Here is a 20,352-nt window from a genome sequence, read left to right on the forward strand (position 1 = left end):
TACGCTACATTACGCTACAGTAAACAGTGTTATGTTACATTACGCAACAGTAAACAGTGTTATGCTACATTACCTTACAGTAGACAGTGTTATGCTACATTACACTACATTAAACAGTGTTATGCTACATTATGCTACAGTACAGTGTTATGCTACAGTACACAGTGTTATGCTACATTACGCTGTACACAGAGTTATGGTACAGTACACAGTGTTTTGCTACATTACGCTGTACACAGAGTTATGGTACAGTACACAGTGTTTTGCTACATTACGCTGTACACAGAGTTATGCTACAGTACACAGTGTTGTGCTACATTATGCTACAGTACACAGTGTTATGCTACATTACGCTACAGTACAGTGTTGTGCTGTGTTACGCTACATTACGCTGCAGTAAACAGTGTTATGCTAAATTACGTTACAGTAAACAGTGTTACGCTACATTACGCTACAGTAAACAGTGTAATGCTACATTACGTTACAGTAAACAGTGTTACGCTACATTACGTTACAGTAAACAGTGTTACGCTACATTACGTTACAGTAAACAGTGTTATGCTACATTATGCTACAGTAAACAGTGTTATGCTACATTACGTTACAGTAAACAGTGTTATGCTACATTACAGTATTATGCTACATTACGCTACAGTAAACAGTGTTATGCTACATTACGCTACAGTACACAATGTTATGCTACATTACGCTACAGTATACAGTGTTATGCTACATTACGCTACAGTAAACAGTGTTACGCTACATTATGTTACAGTAAACAGTGTTATGCTACATTACGCTATAATAAACAGTGTTATGCTACATTACGCTACAGTACACAGTGTTACGCTACATTACGCTACAGTAAACAGTGTTATGTTACATTACGCAACAGTAAACAGTGTTATGCTACATTACCTTACAGTAGACAGTGTTATGCTACATTACACTACATTAAACAGTGTTATGCTACATTATGCTACAGTACAGTGTTATGCTACAGTACACAGTGTTATGCTACATTACGTTGAATTACATTATGTTACAAAGGGGGGGCCATCCGTACCCCCTGTTCATCATGTCCCTGTTTGAATTATACCTGTTTGTTCATTAAGATTTAAAGTAAAATCATAAACTATGTGAACATAAAGTAGGAAGAATCTTTCAAATTGAAGGTTTTTTTGGGCCTCCGATAGTTCATCTAAATGCTGTTGTTTTGAGATTACGAGTTCATGATTCTATCATTGAGAATACATAGCTTGTTTTTCTTCTGTAAAATTGATTAAATCATCTCAAAAGTAGCCTTTTGTTTCCTTGAGATAAGATAAAGAGACGATCACAGGTCTGTTACAGAGAGCTGAGAGTGATTGTCTGCTTTGTTGTAGATTCTCAATCATCTTAGGGACAACTGGACTCGGTTCTTTAAGCTTAAAAGTAACTAAGTTACCACTTATAAGCAGATACTTCCCACCAACTAGTTTAGAACTACGTCAAATCTCAGCTTTTAACTCCAACTCCTCCACCTCTGCTCTGAAATGAATCGGGAGTCCTCATGTTGCGCCATGACAACAGGAGGAAAAAGTCATTTTCTGCACATCAACACAAACTGCGCATTCTGTTGCATGTTCAGGGTTCGTTTCGAGCTTCTTTTACGTGTCTCTGAGGCGCATTTAAGTCTCCGAATCATTGTTTTAATGTTGGAAACCGAAGCGTGACAAAGTGTGAGGAATGTCTCCGGTCCTTGTGTGCCCTGTTACACGGGCCTTTGTCCGAGATGACTCACGAGCTCGGAAAATCCCTCTGATTGTGATCCGTGAGACTGGAGACGTTCGGCCATGTTGCTGCCCCGGAGGCGTTGGCCACAGAGTCATGAGATCAGACTGTGAGACCAGGAAAGAACTGAATTCTGATGGTCTTACAACTCTCATGAGAACGTGGAGGTTTCATTCTGCTTTATTTAAGCTGCTTTATCATCACATTTACATCCATAAAACATTGTTCAGAAAGCTCGAAGCATCATTGGATGTGTGAGAGTTTGACTCTGTCAAATCAAACTTCTGTTCCCTCACGAGTGCCTGAAGTTTCCATCTTCTCACATCCCGCTGTTTCTTCTCTCCATCCTCCCTCCTGCTCTGCTCCATCCTTTCCCATCAGCACTGGAAGGCAGAGGTAGGTGCTGTCTGTGCTCAGTGGGTCCTTCCTGCCTGCATGTTCCGTGTTTAAAGGTTTAAAACCGCTAACCTCTGACCTTTGACCCTTTCATTTGAACTCCCCGAGTCTTTTCTAACAGCCGTGTGTGTGGCTGTGTTCGAAACCGCATACTACAGACTACATACTACATACTACATGCTTCCATTCTGCATACTCATCGATCAGACAGTATGCAGAGCGTTTACCCACAATGCATTTCGCTCCTGCCCGAGCCGAAATCAGCCGGCCTGAAGCTGATTTCGCTTAAGCTCTAAACTCTGTAAACTTTTAGCAACATTTGAAACATTTTCAGGCGAGAAAGTAGTCGTTTAGATCCCCAACGTGTTGAAAACCTGACAAAATACCGGCTATTTACAATTTTGTTCCCACGAATTCGGCGCTACTAAAGCTAGCCGCAGTGAGCAACGCACTTCCGGTTATTTTCACAAAATAAAATACCCGTTGCCTTTTATCATAGGGAAAGCCATTACGATACAATTGGTGCTTTTGTTTTGAAAACAGGAAGTGAACCTACCCTCGTTGTAGCTAGCTTGAAACTGCCATTTTGACAGGAAATGACGATCGGCGACGTCACGTTACGTTGCATCTTGGGTAGTTTGAGTATGAGTAGTAACCTCATGATGCATACCCAACATTTCGACGAATCTAGTATGCATCCGGGAACTTGAAAAAAGTTAAAGTTAGTAGGAGTAGTAGGCGAAGTAGGTGGTTTCGAGCACAGCCCTGGAGTCTTTTCTAACAGCCGTGTGTGTGGCTGTGTTCGAAACCACATACTACATACTGCATACTCATCGATCAGACAGTATGCAGAGCGTTTACCCACAATGCACTTCGCTCCTGCCTGAGCCAAAATCAGCCGGCCTGAAGCTGATTTCTCTTAAGCTCTAAACTCTGTAAACTTTAGCAACATTTGAAACATTTTCAGGCGAGAAAGTAGTCGTTTAGATCCCCAACGAGTTGAAAACCTGACAAAATACCGGCTATTTACAATTTTGTTCCCACGAATTCGGCGCTACTAAAGCTAGCCGCAGTGAGCAACGCATTTCCTGTTATTTTCACAAAATAAAATACCCGTTGCCTTCTATCATAGGGAAAGCCATTACGATACAATTGGTGCTTTTGTTTTGAAAACAGGAAGTAAACCTACCCTCGTTGTAGCTAGCTTGAAACTGCCGTTTTGACAGGAAATGAAGATCGGCGACATCACGTTACGTTGCATCTTGGGTAGTTTGAGTATGAATAGTAACCTCATGATGCATACCCAACATTTCGGAGAATCTAGTATGCATCTGGGAACTTCTTGCTTACTCAAACTCGCTTACTAACTCAAAAAGTTAGTATGAGTAGTAGGAGAAGAATGCGGTTTCGAATACATTCTGTCTTCGTGTTCAGCTACAACTAAGAGCATGCACACTTTGCTTTTCTTCAGTTGTAGTTTTTTGGATTTTATGACTTTGATCAAATCTTTGCAGCCACAAACGTGGAAGTTTATTTATTTTAAGCCATTTTATGGACACAGTTTATCCCATACAATCACTCGCATCTAACTCCAAACTTTGATAGTAAACAGATGAAATGGTTTCTGGTATTTAAGCTCTGAAGATCTTTGTTCCAGAGCATCATATCGGTCGGTTATTTTCCAGCCTTCTTGGCTCCTCCCTCCGAATGTTTCAAGCGTCGGTGTGAACGTTTGTTCACAGCGGATCATCTCTTTGTTGTGTTCATCTTTGTTAATGTCGTGTGTTAAAAGAAGCCACGTGTGTGATGAACGTGAGCATCAACGGTTGGGAAAATGTTCTAAAAATGCAGTGAAAACTCAACCTTTTGTGGGGATTTAGCTGCAGCTTCTAGTAAAAAAATAAGCAGAAAAACACAACCACAGTACAATAAATTGTATAATAAAGTACAATAAAACAACGACAAAGGTTCACCTCTCTAGTTACGAAACTTTTTTCTAACTGAACCTTTTCTTCGTCTACTATTCGAACTCAACTGACATATAAACAAAGAAATGCCCCCTTGTGGTCTAAACGTGTAACAGCACATAGCAGAATAAATTAAATCAGGTTTAGAAATAACTGTGTTTTTAATACTATCTATATAATATTTATATTAAATCTGAATGTAAATGATAATGAATAAAAGATCTCCAGGGTCTCCAGCTTCGTGTCGGACGACCTCAGACTCTGACTTCTTCTTCTTCTCTTTTCTGTGTTTTACTGATTCAAAAAAACACGACCACAGTACAATAAACAATAAAACAACGACAAAGGTTCACCTCTCTAGTTACGAAACGGCCTTTTCTAACTGAACCTTTTCTTCTTCTACTATTTGAACCTTGACCTATTCTTAACTGACATATAAACAAAGAAGCGCCCCCTTGTGGTCATAACATGTAACACCACATACCAGAATAAATTAAATCGGGTTTAGAAATAACTGTGTTTTTATATGATATTTAAACTAAATCTGAATGTAAATGATAATGAATAAAAGATCTCCAGTGTCTCCACTGGCCGACTTCAGTTTAAAGAAACCAATCTAGAAAAAGTCTGTACATGAGAAACAGTTTCTTAGATCTGTATATATATATATTAGATCTGTAAGTAACAGCTTCCTGTTACTCAGCTTCGTGTCGGACGACTTCAGACTCTGACCTCTTCTTCTTCTTCTTCTCCTCTTTTCTGTGCAGGCGCAGCGACACATCACCGACCTGTACGAGGACCTCAGGGATGGACACAACCTCATCTCCCTGCTGGAGGTGCTCTCCGGGGAGACTCTGGTGAGCTGCCTCCAGATGTGCAGACGTGCCCCAGCTGTGCACAGCTGTCTCGTGGTCCCCGCCCACCTTCTCTGTGCTCCTCTTCTTCTACAGTCCTCCCCTCTCAGTGTTCCCTCAGCTGTGTTTACCTGCGTTAGAAACGATTTCCTCTCCACCTCTGCATGTTGTTGACTGACATTCTTTAGATGTTTTTGGGCCTCCCAGCTCATGCTGGGGCCCTGCACACCTCCGTTAGCTTTGGTCTTTTGGGAACACGCCCTCCGGTGATGTAGCCTTAAAACACTAATTTCATCCTTTGCTTCCATCTTGTAACCTTTCTGCACTTGTCTTTGTTTTTCCTTTTTCTAATTCCTGTCTGCTTACCTTTGCCCTGACCTCTCCCCTCTGCCTCTGCCTTTCCTCTCTCGCGGCGCTCGCGCTGTAGCCGAGGGAACGTGACGTTGTGAGGAACGTGCGGTTGGTGAGTGGCGCCTGCACTGCGGCCGGCCGCCCCCTCCCGGGCGTTGGCATGTGTCACCACCCCAGGTGGCTGCTGGGTTGTGCATGATGGCAGTCTCACTCCCTGTTTGTTGTCCCCTTTTCGTGTCAACATCGTCCTCTTTCATTTGGTCAAGATCAGGAGAACAGCTGCTTTAATTTTTAGAGTTTTTACTTCTTTTAAACCTGAATCTGTCTGCGTGTGCGCCGATGTTAAAGGACCGAACCGTCACATCTGAAGCAACATCCCAGAACAAAAAATCAAAGTCTTACCAAGTATATTTGTCTCATTTCTAGTCAAAATATCTCATTACACTTAATATAAGACACAACTGCCTAACAAGTACTACACTGGAAAAAATGCCCCTCCAAAAATAAGTAAAAAAACAACAAATAAAAGACGTTTTTGCTTGAAATAAGCAAAAAAATCTGCCAATGGAACGAGTGAAAATCGGCTTGTCAAGATTTCTTGAAATAAAATGTGATATTTAGGACTTTTGAGATAAAAGTGATCTTGAAATTAGCTTTAAAACCTCTTCAAATGTAAAAAAAAAAGCTTGTTTCATATGATATGACTGAAAACAATTTGTTTTCAAGACTTTTTCTTTTAACAAGATATTCTAGATGTATTGTCTTATAAACAAGTGAAATAGAACTTGTTAGGCAGTTGTGTCATATTAAGTGTAATGAGATATTTTGACTGGAAATGAGACATTAATTAATTCATCCCAGAGCTCAGAAAACTCTTAAAGCCATGAAATTCAAAACTTTATGGTCCAATTCTTTTCTTCTAGGTTTATTTTCCCATGTTCACATCAGCAGGATCGAGTTTATTCACTGGAAAAAACTTACCAAGTCTTACCATGTATATTTGTCTCATTGAGTATCTAATTACACTTGATATAAGACACAACTGCCTAACAAGTACCATTTCAGCCAGATATAGGGACTTGTATTAAAATACAATACATCTTGAATATCTTGTTAAGTGAAAAAGTCTTGAAAACAAATTGTTTTGAGTCACATATCAAATGAAACAAGCTTTTTTTTTTCATTTGAAGAGGTTTTTAAGCTAATTTCAAGATCACTTTTATCTCAAAAGTCCTAAATGTCACATTTTATTTCAAGAAATCTGCACAAGCCGATTTTCACTAGTTCCATTGGCAGATTTTTTTGCTTATTTCAAGCAAAAACGTCTCGTATTTGTTGTTTTTTTACTTATTTTTGGAGGGGCATTTTTTTCCAGTGTTGATTCGGGGAAGGTTTAGCTGACAGAATGTCTGAAGAGTTAACCTGTGGAAACCCGAGACGTGTTTTTCTTCTCCACTGATGAGACTAAATCTGCAGGGAACTGAATAATTTAGCTTATTGTATCAGTGATGTCTGCATAATTACAGATGAATGGTCTAAACATGTGACTTCTAAGCTGTAGGTGCTAATGTTCTGCAACCCGCCTGCAGACTGGCTTAAAGGGACAGTTCGCCTCTTTTGACATGAAGCTGTATGACATCCCATATCAGCAACATCATTTATGAACATTTTCTTACCCCCTGCTGCGTCCTGTGAGCAGAGTTCCAGCCTCGTTTTGGTGTTGATGAAGGTAGTCCGGCTAGTTGGCTGGGGTTTAAAAAATAAAGTGTTTTGCTTCTCAAAACAAAATGCGTTCAACAGAGTAATACATTTGCATCACAAAATTGTTCTCCAGGAAAAAGTCAGACCTCACAATCTCTTGGCGCTGTGTCGCGGCCTTCTGAGTTTCCAAACTACATTTTCTAAGAAAGGCCGTGGGGGGCAACAGGTGGTCTGATTCTTGCACTTCCGACTTGATTGTTTAAAAAATATATGTAGTTTATTTCCAACAAAAAATATGAACAAAACAATAACTAAAAATCTCTTACAACTTAGATGAAAAACGAAAGTTAACTTAATCTGATTTTACAAGCTCAAAAAGCGGTAAAAAAAAAATCATTTTACCAAAACCTCCCGTCTTCACAGCGGACATCTGACCAACAAAAAGCTCCTCCAACACGCCCCCCAGGTGTGTTCTTAATCTCTCTGATTAATGGGAGGGTCTGAAAGTTACCAAAATAATCTAAACAACTTCAAATATAAAAATTTATTACAGATTTTGATTCCAAACTAACTAAAGTATATTCTAACGGCCCAAAGAAAACTAAATTGATAGAACTTATGATTTACAAACAGAAATGGCCACAACGCACTATTTTCTCTCCCTTAGTATCACTGCCTGCTGCCGCCTGCCGACAGCCGCGCCTGTTACGGTGTTTGCTGCTCGGAAGCAGGGGACTGCTCGGTCTACGCTTCGGTCTGCACAGCAGGCAGTGATACGAAGGGAGAGAAAATAGGGCCAAGTGATTGTGAGCTCTGACTTTTTCCTGGAGAACGATTTTGTGATGCAAATGTATTACTCTTTTGAACGCATAATGTAAGAAGGGTTAAGAAAATATTCATAAATCAAATCAAATCAAATTTATTTGTAGCACATTTCATGTATAAAACAATTCAAAGTGCTTCACATAAAATAAAAACATTGCAGCAGAGAGTGAAAGAAGCATTAAAATACATAAAATAATATAAAGAGAAACAAATAAAATGATATAAATTAATTTAAAAACAAGCAACAGTCCAGATAAGTTAGAAGATATCGTGCAGATTTCATGCATAGACACATGAGAAAAGAAATGTTTTTAAGCTGGATTTAAAAATGTCTCCATTTGGTGAAAGTTTAATTTCCACTGGCAGTTTGTTCCACTTGTTTGCAGCATAACAGCTAAATGCTGCTTCTCCATGTTTAGTCTGGACTCTGGACTGGACCAGCTGACCTGAGTCCTTGGATCTAAGAGCTCTGCTGGCTTTATATTCTCTGAACATATCACAGATGTAAACCATCAGCAGGCTTTTAAAATCTATTCTGTGACTGACTGGAAGCCAGAGTAAAGATTTTAAAGCTGCTGTGATGTGTTCAGATGTCTTAGTCCGGGTTAAAACTCCAGCAGCAGTAATAAATGATGTTGCTAATATGGGATGTCATACAGCTTCATGTCAAAAGAGGCGAACTATCCCTTTAAACGTTCAGGCCCCAGTGCATGTCATGGCCATCACTGCTCGGGTTTCCCTGTGAATCTGCTGGGTTGGACTGAGTTAGGGCTAAAAGGTCAAACTTAGATATCAGCTGACAGAATAAAAAGCTGCCTGTTGGACTGAGTCGAATCACTGAAACTTGTCGTCATTCATCGTCATGCTTTGACCTGCAGACATCTTGGCTGCATCTTGAATGCGTTTCAGGGTCATGTGGAGGTACGGTGAGATCTGATCAAGCCCAACGCTTTGACCTGAAAACATGCAGAATTTGAATCATACCTCAAATTTGCTTCCTTTCAGTTTTGATTTTCAGCACCATGACTGTAAGAATCACTCACAGTAGAATAGTTCTTTGTGTCGCCGGACACTGAAAGCACCTGAAGCACCTGCTCCTCGGTCACTTTGTGGGTCTTTTAGCCTCCTCCTCATGTCCGCTGTCCTCTTTCTTCTCTTACAGCCGCGGGAGAAAGGAAGGATGCGCTTCCACAAGCTGCAGAATGTGCAGATTGCTCTGGACTTTCTCAAACACAGACAGGTCAGTGAAGGAAAAATGCTCACCTGACAACTTCACAGCAAACCCAGCCGAGAGGTTCGGGTTTCCAGAGCCTCATTTTTTATTTATTTATTATTATTATTGTGTTTTTTTTATTTTTTTTGTATATATATATTTATAGAATTTATTATTTTATTTTTCTTTTCTTTATTTTTCTTTTTTATTTAAAATTTAGTTTTTTTTCATTATATATATATATATAATTTTTTAATGATTATTTATTTATTTATTTGTAATTATTTAGTCATTTATTATTATTAGTAGTAGTAGTATTTTTATTAGAATTTGGTATTATTATTGTTGTTGTTAATATGCAATCATTGTAAATTTTAATCATTATTGAGCTACTTGACTAATTTGAATTTCCCCCATTGGGGGATGAATAAAGTATTTTTCTATTCTATTCTATTCTATTTGGTTGTGGAAACGACCAGAAAGTTTCTTCCTGTAATGTTCACTGTTAGTTCCCAGACATTTGGGGAACATTCAACATTCAGCCCGTTAGCCACGAGCTAACGTTTGGCCACGAGCTAACGTGCCTGCAGGAAGCGAGTCGGGTGGAATAAACCAACAAAGTGCTGCTTGTCACACACTCTCAGGTCAAACTGGTCAACATCAGGAACGATGACATCGCCGACGGCAACCCCAAGCTGACCCTGGGCCTGATATGGACCATCATCCTTCACTTCCAGGTAGAGCAGCGCTTGTTGTTGACCTTCGTTCAGCAGAATGAGCAGAATGTTTCCTGCTCTTTGGGTCGGTTTAATCTAATGTTTACACTCAGAGCAGCTCCAGTCCAGCAGCCCATCATTTCTAAATGGGTTTTATTGGACGCTTGGCAACACTCTGGTGCTCGCGCACAGCTTCCATCGCTTCTCAAGTTCCTGACTTTATAAACACGAGAGCGATTTATTCCTCTCTTTTTGGAAGAGAGGCTGTTTTCTTTGTAAATGCCAAACGGTGGCTCCACACTTCAGAGCAGAAACTGTGAGACTGCATCAGATGGGCTCCATGCTCCTTCAGCTGCTGGTGTGGGAGATTCTGCAGAGGCAGAGTGGGAGGGAATGAAGATGCTTTGATGCTCTAATGATGCTTTAATGGTTATGTTGGGATGTGGGATGTGACTCAGTGATTCCCAGGAGAGAGCTGGCAGTAGACGTGGCAGCTCTGACTCACAAAACCAAACTTCTTGGTTCAGCTTATAAACTATGATGGGCCGATGGTCTGTTAGTTGTTGTAGTTTAATATGGAAAATTAAGATAAACAACACAGTGATTTTTACATTTACTCAGAGTAAACTCAAAATATTTCCTGTTTTTATCTCATCAGCTTCGTTTCAGCTGATAACAAACATAATTTCTGCATCTCAGAAATGTTTTTAAGCTGGATTTAAAAATGTCTCCATTTGGTGAAAGTTTAATCTCCACTGGCAGTTTGTTCCACTTGTTTGCAGCATAACAGCTAAATGCTGCTTCTCCATGTTTAGTCTGGAAAATGCACCAATCGACGAATATTAACAAATTAAATGAAGCTGATAAGACAAAACATGAAATATCTTGGGATCATTTTACCTGCAGCAAAGCAAAAGTCCAAATAAATTCAAGAATTACCTTTTTTTTTTTTTTTTTTAAATCGCTGTCTTCTCAGACTCTGTAACAAATAATAACTACAATCACCTCTTTACCAGGACTAAACGGCCCCGTCCCAACTTATTTGGAATGTGTTGCAGGTCTGAAATGGAAAACAAGTGGATGTTTACACTGGAAAAAAATCTAAATCTTACCAAGTATATTCGTCTCATTGAGTATCTCATTACACATGATATAAGACACAACTGCCTAACAAGTACAATTTCAGCCAGATATAGGGACTTGTATTAATACAATACATCTGGAATATCGTGTTAAATAAAAAAGTCTTGAAAACAAATTGTTTTGAGTCATATTTCACATGAAAAAAGCTTTTTTTTTTTACATTTGAAGAGCTTTTTAAGCTAATTTTAAGATCACTTTTAACTCAAAAGTCCTAAATATCACATTTTATTTCAAGAAATCTTGACAAGCCGGTTTTCACTAGTGCCATTGGCAGATTTTTTTGCTTATTTCAAGCAAAAACGTCTCGTATTTGCTGTTTTTTTTACTTATTTTTGGAGGGGCATTTTTTCCAATGTATGAACAAATTAAATGAAGCTAACGAGACAAAATGCGTCTTTTCGTATCGTTGCATCTGCAGTGAAGTAAAAGTCAGAAGTAAATGTGTTTTTCACTAATTTGTTTTTAACGTAACATCCCGAACTTTCCCAGATTTGGGTTGTAAATCCTCTCTATTGTTAAGTTTTCCTGCATTATTCAGTAAAATCCTCTCTAACAATGATCAGACCAGCTCTTAATGATGGAGCTACGTGACGGTGAGAAAAGAGGGTGGAGGTGCTGTTTCCTCTCAGCGTCTGAGTCACTTTGGGCCCCGATGTGCCCCCGAACCAAAGGGCTTCCCTTTGAGAAAAAGGAGGAAGAGCTGCCCACTTCTTTCCCTCCACCACCCTTCCTGTCAAAACAAAAGATAAATTAAACTATTAGTTCTGCTCTGACTCACCAGCGAATCCCCCCCAAAAAAACAACCGTGAAATTACACAGGAGCGGTTACACAACTGGGCTTCTTCCAGGAAGAGAAGAAATAGAACGGCTTGGCCCTCATAGAAGTAGTTCTTATTTCTTTCCATTTGCTTGTTGAGCCGGTCTACTTCATTTAGAGCCTTTTACAACCTCTGCATTATGAAGTACACTGGAAAAAAAGCCCCTCCAAAAATAAGTAAAAAAACAACAAATAAAAGACGTTTTTGCTTGAAATAAGCAAAAAAATCTGCCAATGGAACTAGTGAAAATCGGCTTGTCAAGATTTCTTGAAATAAGATGTGATATTTAGGACTTTTGAGATAAAAGTGATCTTGAAATTAGCTTAAAAACCTCTTCAAATGTCAAAAAAGCTTGTTTCATGTGATATGTGACTCAAAACAATTTGTATTCAAGACTTTTTCACTTAACAAGATATTCCAGATGTATTGTCTTCAAACAAGTCCCTGTATCTGGCTGAAATAGTACTTGTTAGGCAGTTGTGTCTTATATTAAGTGTAATGAGATACTCAATGAGACAAATATACCTGGTAAGATTTAGATTTTTTCCAGTGTGGAAGCCCCGGTCAGGTTATAGATTATAGGCGGGCAGCTCCTGGGTGATGGATGCATGCAAACATAAACCAACTGCTCACTGCAACAGTGAAGAACACATCTGGCACATCTGCTGAGACTCACCCACTTTATTTTGTTTTCTCTCATGAGAAAGTTAAACATGTGGGAGTGGTTTTTTCATGACTCACAGCCACACTTTAACCCTCCCGTGGAGATTCTGTCCGCGGTCCAGCTGCCGTTAACGGGCGTCTTTTTTCCACGATGACAAATGGTTTGTGTTTTTGTCCAAAACAGCGATTTTTATAGATGTCACGCGGCCTTAAATAAGCTGTTTGAGGTTTGAAATGTGACTCATTTGGAAGAAATGTGAAGGAAAAGTGGCCTTAACTCCCTCCATTGGCTTCCTGTCCTTTATGGAACTGATTTTAAACTTTTAATGTTTGTTTTTAAAGCTCTTTTAAAGCTTAGAGCTGCGTCTTATTTCTGACCTGGGCCTCTTCAAATCTAGGCTAAAAACCTACTTATTTAGGATGGCTTTAATACCCAGTAGCATGATGACACTTTTATCTTAATCGATTTTGTTGTATTTTATTGCTTTCACTTATTCTTCTCTTTATTTATTACCTGCTCACTGGAAAAAATCAAAGTATTACCAAGTATATTTGTCTCATTTCTAGTCAAAATATCTCATTACACTTGATATCAGACACAACTGCCTAACAAGTACTATTTCAGCCAGATATAGGGACTTGTTTTAATACAATACATCTTGAATATCTTGTTAAGTGAAAAAGTCTTGAAAACAAATAGTTTTGAGTCAGATTTCATATGAAACAAGCTTTTTTTTTTTTTTTGACATTTGAAGAGGTTTTTAAGCTAATTTCAAGATCACTTTTATCTCAAAAGTCCTAAATATCACATCTTATTTCAAGAAATCTTGACAAGCCGATTTTCACTAGTTCCATTGGCAGATTTTTTTTGCTTATTTCAAGCAAAAACGTTTTGTATTTGTTGTTTTTTTTACTTATTCTTCTCTTTATTTATTTCCTGCTGTAAAGCACTTTGATACATCGTAACGATTGTCTGTAAAGGGCTGGATAAATAAAGTTGTTACGACCCCAGGTCTAGGGGATCAGGGTGGCAACATAAATGTGTCCAGAGGGAAGAAGTTTAAGTGTAAAAATAATTTATTACAACGAAAAGGGTTCCAAAACAAGAGAGGGGGTACACTGTAACCAAACAAACAACTAATTGAAAACACTAGAACTCAAAACACTAAACCAAACAAACAAGTAAAAGTACAAATTCAATCAACGTTTCCTTAAGCCTTTAAACAAATGACTGCAGCAAGCAAAATGACTTCCTAAAGCTGTCCCCCGTGGTGAAATGACTTCAGGAGCATTTTATGATGCGCAGGTGGACCTCACTGATTGGGTCATCATCTCCCGCTGGTCCAATAGCGTAGCTTTGCAGTTCCCAGGCAGCCAATCACCGTAGAGTGCTCCCACACTCGAATCTGCATACACAAATAGTCATGCACATCCTCTAGAGGCCAGGGGCCGTAACAAAAGTACATTTACAATAAAATACATTTAAAGTAAGCTGTTTGAGGTTTGAAATGTGACTCATTTGGAAGAAATGTGAAGGAAAAGTGGAAAGTTTTTCTCTGCCCTTCGACCAGCGACTCAAACGATAAATCCTTTTGAGCCTTTTTCTTTAAAGGCGAGCAGAAGCTGCACAGAGATGGTAAAAAGCAGCTGATCTTGTAATGTCTACCCCCCCCCAGATATCTGACATTCAGGTGAACGGTCAGTCGGACGACATGACGGCCAAAGAGAAGCTGCTGCTGTGGTCTCAGAGGATGGTGGAGGGATACCAGGGCCTGCGCTGCGACAACTTCACCACCGGCTGGAGGGACGGCAAGCTCTTCAACGCCATCATCCACAAACACAGGTGAGACACGCACGCTCAGTCAGGGGCCTCGTTTCTTTATATGTTTCCATTAAAGCAGGAAGCAGCTGCAGAGATTCACTGAAACGTGGAAATAAACACAGAACATAACAGGTTAAAACCAGAGTTAGTTCAGTTCTGAGCAGCTTTAAAGTGAATATCTGCTCTGAGCTCCTTTCTCCTCCAACACAGCCTGAACCCTCTCAGACGAGCTTTCTGTCCTTTCTTTAAGGAGTCTTCAGGAATAGTTCTCCAGGCTTCTTGAAGGACATCCCAAAGCTCTTCTTTGGATGTGGGCTGCCTTTTGTTCCGTTCTCTGCCAACATGATCCCACCCTGCTTCAGTAATGTTGAGCTCCGGGCTCTGGGGAGGATTCATCCCTCCATCAGACCTGCTGCCACTGATTTTCAGCCCACTTCTTGTGTCCTTTGGCACAGCTCAGCCTTTTTCTCCCTGTTTCCCTTCCTTAAGAACGGCTTCTTGACATCCACCCTTCCATGGAGCCCATTTCTGATGAGGCTTGGGCCAACAGCAGATGGATCAGCTGAAGGTCCAGATGCATCTCTCAGCTCCTGTGTCAGGTCTTTGCTGGATTTTTTCCTCTTTCTTAAGGACATCACTTTCAGATCCTGTTCATCTGCTGTAGATAGTTCTTTAGGCCTGACACTTCTTCTTCTGTCCTCCACTTGTCCAGTTTCCTCAAATGTTTTAAGGACACACTGCACACCATGCTGAGATATGCCAAGTTTTCAGCTAACAGCTCTTTGGGAATCACCTTGTTGCTGCAGAAATCCTGTTTTTTGTCTGTCAGACTGTGTTATCTTTGCTGTTTTTCACACATGCAGCTAAAGAAATGGGAACAAATCTTAATTCCAGTCTAAAACCCACAAAGAGCTTCTAGATTATTAATTTCTGGTGGAATAAAACAGTTTAATCATGTAATTTATATTAATTGTTCCATAATTAGTCATTAGATTATATCTTATATTCCTTTTTATGCTTTAAATTAAATCTTATTTACTTTTTCTTGACGTTGAATAACATATAATTCTTATTGTCTGTTTTTTCCTACTTTTCTACTTTTAGACGTGATAACGTTCATTATTTTGGGATTAGGATTTTTTTTAAACTGAATTTCTTATATTAATTTGACTCTTTTGGTAACTGAAAGCAGTTTTAAACATAAATGTACAAAAAAGTTGAAACTATGAAGCTGTTTTTCACAGATGCAGCTAAAGAAATGGGAACAAATGATGCGTCTCTGTGACAGGCTACTGGGAACAAAGTGCCTAAAGATCCAGTTTAAAATGGCTTCTTTGCTAAGTTGTCTGTTATGGACTGAAAATGAGTGAAAAAGCAGAAAGTATCCAAAGAAAAGCTGGAAAACTGTTGATCAGGAACACTTTAAAGATTACAGAAAGTTTATTCACTTACTTAATGGCACGAAGCTGCTGATAATCAAAGTATTTTTCAGTTTTCAGGCACATTTTCTGCTCCACCAAACTTGCCCGGACATGGGATGTTTTATCGCTGGAGGGCAGGAATTTTACCCACATTTTAAAGGTCTTCTCTGTGACCTTTTGCATATTTCACAACATTGTGCCATTTTCATCTTTTTTTTTTATTGCAGTGGGGTCAGAAACAGGAATGTCCAACTCACATTTGAGTGTTTTAGTGTCTCATAAATCAGACATAAAGATAAATGTCAATTCCACCGTCAGACTTCATAAATCCGTCAATTTTTACATGGTTTCTGTTCAAAAGCTCCTACTTTTCCTAATTACAATGAAATTAAAGTCTTTATTTTTAATATCTTTGTGAATTCAAGGGGAATTGAAGAGAAAAGCTTTTGATTCTGAGCCGTAGTTTTAGTTTGATCGCAGCAAACACAGAAGCAGGTCAGCACGGCTCATCTGAGAAGCATTTTGGGAGTTTAATCCTCACCACCGCAGTCCTGCATTCATAGAATACTTTATCATTCCAGGCCGAAGCCAGCAGCACTCATCCAGCATCAGTATCCGTCATGTCCTGTCAGACTGCGGTTTGGATGACAGTCAGATCTGTTCAACACGGCTTTCAGGAGACTTAAATGATGCAAATCAACTGGTCTGAAGCCAAAAATGTTTCCACAGACTGACTTTGGTCTGTACTCGTTTATTCTGATGTTTACATGAGCAGCTATTAGAATACTCTGCTCACATTCCCGTTCACAAGCCACAGATCATTGTTCCATGTCTGTAAAGCTGGTTCTGAATCTTCCACTGCTCCTCTACTTTATGGGGTTCCACAGGGCTCAATCCTCGGTCCCCTGATTTTTTTCTCTTTATTTGCTTCGTTTGGGCTCAAAACTCAGAAACATTTTAATCGTTGCCCAGCCCTAGTAAAAACAGTTAAGTGTTGATTAATCCAGCTGAATTCCCCACAAAACTGCTCTCATTCACATATTTATTCTGTTTCTTTCGGCAGAAACTGGGACTGAAAATCAGCCCATTAAGACTCACTTTAAACGTTTCCAGACGGTCGCTCTGCTCTAAAAAAATCCTGATTTTATAACCTCAGAATCACCGTTAAAGCAGCTTAAAGACGGCGTCTGAGCTGTGAGCTCAGCTAAACTTACATGCACCAGGATCTCGATGGTTTTAGTCTGACTGAGACAATAATTAGTATTTTTCTCTTATTAAAAGTTATTTTTTTAACTTATTTTAAAAAAAAAACTTTTCCTTGATATATATTTAATAATAATGTATTAAAGGGTGTTTCAAGACTTTTTCCCAGTTCTGAGCATAACTTTACTTGAACAATCAAATGAAGAACTTATCGGCTTTATTACTGCTGTTCATCAGACATTCTCTCTGGAACTGTGCTTTTTATCACCATAATGGGCCTTTTCTTGCTCCTCCTGTCCCAGCAGAGATGTTGTAGTGCATGCTTTCAGATGTCACCCTGGAAGACAACATTCATCGGGTCCAGTAGAATGGTCTGTTTTGCTTCGGCACCGAAGTATCGGAGCAGCAGCCATGTTGGAATTCTAAGAAAAGGAGCTTCAAAGCTCCCTAATCATCTCCTTTAGCAGCAGATACACCAGAGCATCCGTGAGAGAAAGGAACTGAGTCTGTCCCACAGTTCCTGGTGCTGCTTTTTAACAACATTTTTAACAACGGTGTCTCTGCTGTCGGCTCAGAGCTGCATCAATGGTGACCCACCGATGCTCAGAAACACAGCTGTAGGAAACAGGAGTCCAACCTGCTGATGCAACGTGTTCTAAACTCAGTGTTCAGAGGCTGATTAAAGGCCGACTGTGGAACTTTAAAGTGTATCAAAGTCTTTGTTTGAGGCTTAAATTTCTATCTATCTATCTATCTATCTATCTATCTATCTATCTATCTATCTATCTATCTATCTAACTATCTATCTATCTATCTATCTATCTATCCCTCCTTTCTTTTTTCCTTTTTTTCTTTCTATCACTCCTTTCTTTTTTCCTTTCTATCTTTCTTTCTATCTTTCTATCACTCCTTTCTTTTTTCCCTCCTTTCTTTCTTTTTATCGTTCTTTCTATCCCTCTATCATCCATAATTCTATCTATCTATCTATCTATCTATCTATCTATCTATCTATTTATCCCTCTATCCTTCCTTTCTTTCTTTCTTTCTTTCTTTCTTTCTCTCCCTCCTTTCTTTCTTTCTATCCCTCTATCATCCATCTATCTATCTTTCCAATTATATATCCCTCTATCCCTCCTTTCTTTTTTCCTTTCTTTCTTTTTATCATTCTATCCCTTCTTTCTTTTTCTCTCCTTTCTTTCTATCTTTCTTTCTATCCCTCTATCATCCATATTTCTATCTATCTATATTTCTATCTATCTATCCCTCCTTTCTTTCTTTCTTTCTTTCTTTCTTTCTTTCTTTCTTTCTTTCTATCCCTCTATCATCTATCTATCTATCTATCTATCTATCCCTCCTTTCTTTTTCCTTTCTTTCTTTCTTTCTTTCTTTCTTTCTTTCTTTCTTTTTTTCTGTAGTTTTGAACATCAGCCATTTTTTTCTGATCCAAAGCTCCCAACATGTTGTCTGCAGCAGAATCAGATTCTCTGCCATCATCAGGTTAACTTCTCCAAACATTCCCTGTGGGATCAAAGTGAGGACGGAGCAGCTTTAGTCACTTTTCAGAGTGTAACCAGGCGGTAACCAGGCGGTAACTGAGTGAGGAACCCTCCCACTGCTGCCCCCGGTCTGTAGCAGCTGCCCATTAAAGCCCGGGAGGTTGCTGGAATGCTGAAACCTTTTATTTAGTCTGTGGCTGCTCAGAGACGAGCTCAGCAGCAGCCGAGCTGGCATCCTTCTCCTCAAAGTGGGAGTTTTCTCTTACAGTAGGAACGTATCGCACTAAGTTTCCCCCGGAGGTACGTTCACTGGAGGCTCGGCAGGTCGGAGCAAAGCTCTGGTGTGGCTCTGGCTCGGATTCTTTCAGGGCGGAGGAAGGGAAGGATGCACAGCGGACTGCAGCCAGGACATGGAGGATAAGGCTTCAGCTTCGGGATAAACTTTTAATACTTTTCCATCTCTAAAGCTCTAAAAGTTTCCACGATGCACAAGCTGAAGAGAAAGTTCTACTCAAAGCGGCGTCTGAACAGCGCCTCCAGCAGCACGGCGGGCTCCGTCAGCGACCTGGAGGACCGGGTCATCATGATGTGCGAGGACGTCCCAAACGAGAGCTCCTTTGGCTCGGGCCTCGGGGCCCGCTCAGCTCGAGGCTCCCAGGGCGAGGAGCAGGACCCGGGGCCGGAGCCTCGCTTCATCCACCTCAGCAGAGACGGGACGTCCTACCAGCGGGCCTGCTACCTGGGGACCGAACCGCGGCAGGAACGCCACGCGCAGAGAGGCCTGTACGGAGACCTAAAACAGAGGAATTTACTGCGTTTCCTTAAATAAATCTTTGGTATTTCTGGGCATGAGGAAGCCGTTTTCTTTTTAATGGTCTCAGAGTTATGAGATGCTCCGTGCTTGTTGCTGCATGTTGGCGGGCTGCGCTCCACTGAGGTGCCTCCTCATCCGTTTCTGTGGGATCTGATCAGGGAATTTTAATTCTTTCAGATTTGGAGTCTTGTATCTGCTTGCCTCCTGTCAGGGAAATTCATGCAACTCATGATAAACCAGCTTCCAGCTACATTAAAACATTTTTCCAGTCACATTTTTTAAAGCTGCCTGGATTAGAGTTAGGGTTGCCAACTCCCTGAAAAATTAATAAAGCCTGATTGTCGGACTTTTTGCGGATCAATTGATGACGTCACACCCCCCCCCCCCAAAAAGAAATATCATGATATGTAAAACACAACAATACGTTGTCATTTGCAAACTCCCTTCTAGAGCCTCAGATGAATCAAGTGACCACGTTCGCGGGAAGATCACATCAAAGCACTCGTCTCCGTAAACTCCGTGTTGCCAGATTTGGCTGTTTTGGATGACCGTCTGCGGGCAAAAATGGGTATTGGGCGAGTTTTTCTGTATCTGTATATGGCTCTATGGCCATAGAAATAAATAGAATTCAGTTTAGACTGGTTTAGTTTAGATTTAGTGCCTCCAGGCGGGGTTTGAGCATGTTTGGAAATCATCTGGCAACCCTGCAAAATCTGCGCTGAGCAGGTGAATTCAGCTCAAATCTGCACGCAGCACTGTCAAGTTCAACCACCTAGCCAAAGTTTGTCTCACACACGTTGCTGCAGCAGGATGTTGCTAACTTTCCAGTTAGCAACAAGCACAGCAGCAGAACCAACACATCCAGAATAATACATATATTAAACCTAGCAACAACCCAACTTCAAACAGTTGTATGGCTTACCAAAAGCCCACTAGCAAACTAGCAACTAGCCTACATTATGTAGTGCCCATGAGACGCAATCAAGAAATGTCAATCAGCAAAGTGAACCCAATGACGCATACAGAATCAAGCTGTAAATTATCAGACTACAACTGCCAAATTCAACATAGCTTGTAATGTCCGCTGTAAACAGTGTGCGCTTTTCTTGAGATTGAAAAGTGCTATCAGACAGCCCCGTGGTGCTAGTAGTCATGGTATACTGCTAGCTGCTACAT

The 20,352-nt window shown here is 40.1% G+C and overlaps 1 protein-coding gene across 7 annotated transcripts in view; it reads left to right on the forward strand.

Annotated features, from left to right (window-relative positions):
• pleca (plectin a) overlaps positions 1-20,352 on the forward strand; it is a 183,516-nt gene that overhangs the window by 121,153 nt on the left and 42,011 nt on the right. For 4 of the 7 annotated variants that reach the window (XM_075449163.1, XM_075449167.1, XM_075449165.1 and 1 more), the window contains 4 exons: positions 4,904-4,993; positions 9,030-9,107; positions 9,725-9,817; positions 14,097-14,263. In XM_075449163.1, coding sequence (XP_075305278.1) covers positions 4,904-4,993; positions 9,030-9,107; positions 9,725-9,817; positions 14,097-14,263 — 428 coding nt within the window. Of the gene's footprint in view, positions 1-4,903; positions 4,994-5,417; positions 5,454-9,029; positions 9,108-9,724; positions 9,818-14,096; positions 14,264-20,352 lie in introns of all 7 variants that reach the window. The other 3 variants (XM_075449162.1, XM_075449168.1, XM_075449164.1) reach the window with 1 other exon arrangement.

The sequence above is a fragment of the Odontesthes bonariensis genome, chromosome 18 (genome assembly GCF_027942865.1).
Source record: "Odontesthes bonariensis isolate fOdoBon6 chromosome 18, fOdoBon6.hap1, whole genome shotgun sequence".
Taxonomy (NCBI): Eukaryota; Metazoa; Chordata; class Actinopteri; order Atheriniformes; family Atherinopsidae; genus Odontesthes; species Odontesthes bonariensis.